Source organism: Orbicella faveolata, unplaced genomic scaffold (assembly GCF_042242905.1).
Source record: "Orbicella faveolata isolate gen_17 unplaced genomic scaffold, um_ofav_v1 contig_25, whole genome shotgun sequence".
Lineage (NCBI taxonomy): Eukaryota > Metazoa > Cnidaria > Anthozoa > Scleractinia > Merulinidae > Orbicella > Orbicella faveolata.
The window spans coordinates 24,374,188-24,381,098 of record NW_028301553.1 but is presented as its reverse complement, the minus strand read 5'-3'; the positions used below and the strand labels follow the sequence as shown (position 1 = coordinate 24,381,098).

The 6,911-nt window shown below is 39.3% G+C and overlaps 1 protein-coding gene across 1 annotated transcript in view; it reads left to right on the top strand.

Moving 5' to 3' along the window:
- Window positions 1–214: 214 nt before the first annotated feature.
- The window catches only part of LOC110039847 (hemicentin-1-like), a 29,796-nt gene continuing 23,099 nt past the window's right edge, over window positions 215–6,911 (top strand). Inside the window, exon 1 of the mRNA XM_089294251.1 lies at window positions 215–707. Within this exon, the coding sequence (XP_089150377.1) occupies window positions 566–707 (142 nt within the window). The 5' untranslated portion in view covers window positions 215–565. The remainder of the gene's footprint in view (window positions 708–6,911) is intronic.

Genomic DNA, 6,911 nt, shown 5'->3' with positions numbered 1-6,911 from the left:
TTGAAAAGTCTAGAAACTAATTCGCGACGCTGCTAAAAAAAAAGGTTATAACATAAGACAGCTGATATGAAGATTATAATACAGAGTTTCTCCTTACACAAAATAACACTTTGAATTTAGCTTTGCATTGCGTGCAGTTAGGGATTTAAAGGACTTCTTTAAATAGTCTGCTTAACAAGTCTGCATTGGGATTCTCGCGGTTATGTACGACATCTTGCTGAGTGGAGCTCGAAGTTAGATAAGCTCGCCATTACAACACTATACGCTCATACCTCACTACACAGTAGATTACAAAATAATTGCATAGCCATGTATGTTGATTTGATCTGGTTTTCGTCGCTAAATGTAACTACCTAACGAATAATTTGCCAAAGTACTTGGCCATGACAGACATTTTTTAAAATCTTATTATTAACCCTGTCGCCATCGTAATAGATACCGGAAATTATTATAGACCCATGGGGCTAAACTGCCATAGGGCAAATTTCGAATTGTCAGATATGACTCATTCTCATTGGCTGTGACGTGTACCTAAGCCATCTGTCGTTGCTAAGGACTGTCTCGTATGCTGGTAGAAAAAAAAAAATCACGAGAGATTCTGGACTGTCCGTACAAGCTGTATCGAGCTCTCTTAATAGCAAGAGATATGCACGCGGTATATTTTGGGTTGGTGGCATTCTTATCTGCTTTTGGGCTGCGGTTTGTAGGTAAGTTCTGTAGTATCTATCATTGATAAGATGCCCGGTGCATGAAACTAGCATAGTGAACCTACTTCTGAAATTAACATGTTATGCAACAGTGTTTATCCCGTTTTTTTAATCTGGACAACAGCTGAACAGCCAGTTAATAAGTCATTTGTGATCAACAAAATCAGTTTCGTTAGAGAAAAACTACTATACCACCTTGTTTATGTTGTATGAAATCATTTGAGGTCGTCACGGAAAATATTGTCGGCTAGGACGGGTGACCGATGTGTTCGGGGGTGCTTCCGTGAGCTATGGTAGTACTCTTTAGGCGAGGTCGCGATTTGGCGTTGTAAATCTCAGGCATGAGTACAAGATTCGTGCTTTGTGCCACCCCTGGCTAAATAATGTGGAACAACTCCCCCGGAAATTAGCTTTATGCATCACGCACAGATCGCCTTTAATAGAGAATTTAGGATTTTTTTTTTAATCGAGTACCTGTTTCTGGAACTGCAATGAAATTTTAATTCATAAATAGGGTTGTTTTGTTTCTGTGGGTAGAAAAGGTTCACAGCTAGTGTTTAGAAAACTTGTTATGTTCTATATGTTCCATGAAAACCAGACAGGTCAGGCGATTGCATGATTTAACCATAATCTAATTAGAGGATTCAGCTTATCCTTCACCAAATTAGCAAGGCCTAGCTTTTCAATTCTCTTTTCAGCATTTTGCCATTACAATATTTTGTTTTGTCGGCATTTCGACTGCGTTGCTATTTCGAATTTTTTTTTTTTTCAAGCTCATTGAAAGTAGTTTTAATGCATTTTTGCTCATTTGCATTTTCCTTGTCTGAAAGTGCTGTTCACTAGACACCCATTTGTCTGTTCTAAATGCTATAAATGCCTGGATTTCCTGTCATAATCACTCTTATTGGCTGTATTTTGACTCGGCTCGCAGTCTTTCCCTGGCAGAAGATTCGCAAAATTATATTTCAGTTTTATAACGTGAAGATATGTCCGCTCTGTATATAATATGTTAAGTCCAATGCTGTATTCTGAAAATTTTGCAAATATAACTTCAAGTTGAAGCATTCTATGTAAACCTAAAATGGCATCCTTGCTCCTGCTAACGACGTATTTGTCTCTTTAGAATTAGTTGAGAGTATTGTTGTTAAAAGCCATATTGTTCTACTAAAAGCGTGACTTAACAAAAATGTGCGACATAATCTTTCCAGTGAATGTAAGGAGTACATAACCTTAGTTGGAAAAAGGAGGAACGAAGGCCATTTAATGCCGACAGTGTTGTTATTGCGTGCAGACGATTGTAAGTCGATAAGCATTGATACTTAATAAAACCTACTCCGGTTCAACCGAGCAAGTTCAAAAACTCCTTACTTACACACAGTTTGTTTTTAGAGATTTCCTTCTTAGCTGGCCTTAAGGAAAACCTCTTGGAATCACTGGAGGCATTTAGTCACAAGGGCAAGACGAGATACACCGATAGAAGAACGCTCTAGCTAAATACAAAAAAAAAAAAAATTGATATCCTCATGCAAAGAGTTTCCTTTAAATTGAATCCATTCGATCCCGGCTAGCGACTCGCGTTGAAAGGCTGTCTATGAATGCGTTGTACTTTGTACTTCGGCTTTTGCTCTCTGAGAATTTTATCCCATTGTCTAGTCATTTCCATAACGCAGGTTTCAAATATAAGTGTAAAAGGTGAATGACTTAGCTTGGCTTAATTCCTTTTCCCATGCTTTGAAATATGGCAATGTACACGATAAGTGTATGTGCGAGGCTCGTCTCCGAATTAAGCGGTCCAGGTTCGAGCCGGCCTTGCCAGTGATATTGCGTTTTGTTCTTGGGCAACACACTTTACTCTCATACACAGTGCCTCTCTCCGAACAAGTGTATAAATGGGTACCGGCGAACTTAATGCTGGGGGTAACCCTGTGATGGAGTAGTATCCCATCCAGGGGGGAGTAGAAATACTCCTAGTCGCTTCATGCCACAGAAACCGGGTTAAGTTCCAGCCTGACTCTTATGCAGACTTTACACGATAAGTATATGTCAGGAAAAATACAATTCCCGCGTTTGTAATTAGCAGAAATATACCTGGATATGCTTAGCACCTTTTCATCATTTCATGGCACAGTCAGTGTGATTACAGTTTAAAGGCAAGTATTTTTATCCTAAGTTAGAACTATACATACAAACTACGGAAAAAGCTGTAACAGACTGAAAGTGGCAAACAAACAAACAACAACAGCAAATAACAGAAAAGCAACAACAACAACAACAAAATGGATACCGGTTCTGAACAACTGCATGCCAGGTGCAATGAATTAACCTCTGGAATACAAAGAACTGCTCTGGCATGTAACCGAGAAAATACTAAAAGCACCTCTCTCTCTCTTTCTCTCTCTCTCATTATCTCTCTCTCTAGAGAGAATACCAAATTTGCTTAATAAAATACTGTTTGAACGTATAAATGGCCGAATGTACATAGGGAACAACGCCTGCATTTAATTGATAGGCTCGTAATTCCATACTGCTCTTGAATTAGGTAGGTGATTTAGGTACACTAAGAACCGCGTCTATCTCACGCCCCTATTGGAACAAGGCCAATTCATATTCATGATTAACTTTGAAGGAAACGCTTTTATAAAGAAACATCGCATAGTTTGGAAATGTAGGAAATAGTTTCAGCAAACCAAGGTCAACAAATTTTTTAATACGAACTGTACTTTATCGAAATGTACGCGGGGCCTCGTGACCATGCATTCAAGTGTTCACATCGCGTGTTGAGCCCGGCACGTTAACGTTCTCTGTAGACTTGTTCTTCTTCATGTTTTTCATAAACCTAACACAAACGTAAAATGCTGCGGTGTTATTATTGATCATAACCGTAAACCGCCTTACATGTACCTCTAACTCGTTACGTAAGAATCGTTTTAAGTAATATAGGTTGGTGCGTGCAAGCGGAAAATAGACTGCTGACTGACATGTAAACTGACTCTGTTTTGTGAGTCGGGTTGAAGGTCATATTTGCAAAGTTTAATTAAGTAAATCAGCATTTGCCCAAGTATAGAAGAGTTTGTTTTCCTTAAGGATTAGTCGCTGTAGAGATTAAGAGGGACTTAGGGGTAAATTTACGTCATATCATTCGTTCGTACTTTGAAGTGCTGTTCCTCGTTTGTCTCTTGTATAGAGACTCGTCATGGCAACAAGTCTTATTTGGAAAGAAATGAGTGGAATGTTTGTGGAGAAAATGAGAAAGAGATAGTAATTGGATATTTGAAAATAATTGACGAAAATGACATTAGGTTTTTGAATGTGGACATCCAAATTTGGATGTCATCACCCAGAAAAGCTCTGTCCGGGGAGGGGAGGGGGGAGGAGAGGGGATAAGCCTCTTTTCATCCAAAAGCTCGCCAATAATGCCCTCTTAAAAGTTATCAGGTCAGTGTTCCGTAGGCGGCACTAGTAGGTCCAGAAACCCAGAGATCTGCAAGCCGCTCGAGCAGCTCGAGGAACTTTATCGCTGTTGCCGCTTTTGTTCATTTAGGATGAAAGTTTTTGGTTCAAAGCGTATTAGAAAATAAAATGTCACCCTGACAGTCTTAATACAGGTTTTTGCGAAGGTCATCTCATTTGTAAATACGAATCACGAAAAACAGAATTTGTTAAATTACAAAAAGAAACTCTATTTTTTAACATTTTTTTTTTAATCATAACGCGCGATGTGGCTATAAAATCGTTTTGAATAAGGCACTGTACAGCGGTTACACTTAATACTAAATTTCAGTGTTTTTGATGATTACAGTCCTGTCCCGATTGTACTCGTAAAATGCTGGAAAGTTGCTAGCTGGATGCCAGTAAATTTCAAAAGTTGCCTCATTTGATCAACATTAATTTGCACTTTTGTGCATTTTAAATGCTCGATACATGCTTTCAAGGCACAGGCCATAAGGAAACCTCTTAGAATCACTGGAGTTATTTAGCCACAAGGGCAAGACGAGCTATACGGGCAGAACAACGCTCTACCTAAAAAAAAGAAATGATATCCCCATGCAAGGAGTTTGCTTTTAATTGACTTCATTCGATTCCGACACGCGACTTGCGTTGAAAGTCTGTCTACGATTGCATTGTGCTGGGTACCTGGCTTTTGCTCTCTGAGAATTCCATCTCATGATCAAGCCATTTCCATGCTCAGGTTTCAAATGTAAGTGTGAAAGGTGAATGACTTAGCTTGGCTTGATTCCTTTTCCCATGCTTGGAAATAAGGCAATGTACACGATAAGTGTATGTGGGAGGCATGTCTCCGAATTAAGCGGTCCAGGTTTGAGCCTGCCTGGCCGGTGATTTTGCGTTGTGTTCTTAGGCAACACACTTTCTGCACTTTACTCTCATGCACAGTGCCTCTCTCCACTCAAGTGTGTAAATGGGAACCCGCGAACTTAATGCCGGGGGTAACCCTGCGGTGGACTAGCATTCAATCCAGGGGGGAGTAGAAATACTCCTAGTCGCTTCATGCTACTGAAACCGGGTTAAGCTCCAGCCTGGCTCGTATGCAGACTCCATGCACTGGAAAGAAAATATAATTCCCGCGTTAATTTTTGAATAAAACTGAAGAAAAATCGGAATATCACTTATGTTCTTTTCATGTTTGAGCATCGTTAGTGAGATCACAGTTTAAAGGCAAGCGGTAGCTATTCGTGTAAACCACGCAAAAGGCTCTAATCAGCCTAAAAGGGGCAAGAAAACAAACAAACAATCATCATCAACAACAATAACAGCAAGAGACACAAACGACTTCACTGCGACGCGGGTTTCCGCGCCAAAATATTAGTCGTCTGTTTATTTCAAGTTGTCATAACCCATTGTTGTGGTAAACTGACCCATGCCGACATCTGTCAGTGCGGAGGGGATTTTTAACACCTATTCATACAAATCTCATAAAAGGTTTTTCGTGTTTTTCTCGAAAAAATAAAACTGCATATAAGGATGAACATTTTTAGTTCGTTTACGCGCGTCTTCTGATGGAATTGGCTGAAAATCGGCAGGTATGTTCTAGGATACCTCCTTCGAAAAACTATGTCGGGCTTTGTTTAATTTCGCTTCCGTTTCAAAGTTATGGCCTCTTTTGTAGAAGGAAACGTCCGCATTAAAAATATCAAAGTTTAGGAAGGTGTAGAAAAAAAACCAAACCACATCTGGAAAATCGCAGACACGATTTTTGAGGGTGATGTGTGAGAAAACATTTCCGATGTAAATCGCGCCGCTCCGATAATTCACGCGCGGAAGCGAACCAGTTTAAGCGAAGCAGAGTTTCTGGGTATTTCTTTTAATATCACTGCGACAATAATTTTTTAGAAAATTTCAAAGATATGATTGTATTCTATACTATTAAGCTTTCAGAAAGTGTATAGGTTGATGGGGTTTTCTTTCAAAGCGCCAGCGTAAGAGCGCGATTCCCAAACACTGTCAATCCACCTACCATGATACCTTAATTAACCTTTACAAAGAGCTTCTCTGGTATGTAATAAACACTTCTTTCTCTAATAAGAATACCATAGATTTAATTTCTTGATTCCTGTTGGGACGAATAAAGGCCTGGGTGTAATTAAATAAGCCAACCATACAGGCATTTATTTGATAAGTTCATAATTCTACACTACATCTGAAAGACGTAGGCGATGTATCAAGTATTGATATCATAAGAACCGCGTTTTTATACAAAGATCCATCTCATGTCCCTATCGGAACATATACGGGTGAAATCAGTATTATTCACTGAAGGAAACGCTTTTTTAACGAAAAGCACTGTTTAAAAATGTGGGAAAAAGTTTCAACAACCAAGCAGGTCAACAAACTTCTTAATACCAACTGTTACTGAGCTTTATAGAATTGTACCGGCAGCGCCTAGTGACCATGGATTCAGGTGTTCACATCGTGTGTTGAACCCCATAAACGTGCTCTGTGCATGAGTTTGCTTTTCTTCATAAACCTAAGACAAGTATTAAATACGGCGGGGTTATTTTTGATCATAATTAACTGTAAAACGCCCCACAGTTACCTTGTTAGATAACAATAGCCTCTTTGTCTTTTAGATTGTTGCGTGCAAGTGGAAAATAGACAGCTACACTGTAAATTACGAGTAAACTGACTCTGTATAGTGATCGCCGGGTTGAAGGTCATATTTGCAAAGTTTAAGTAAATCACAGGGGC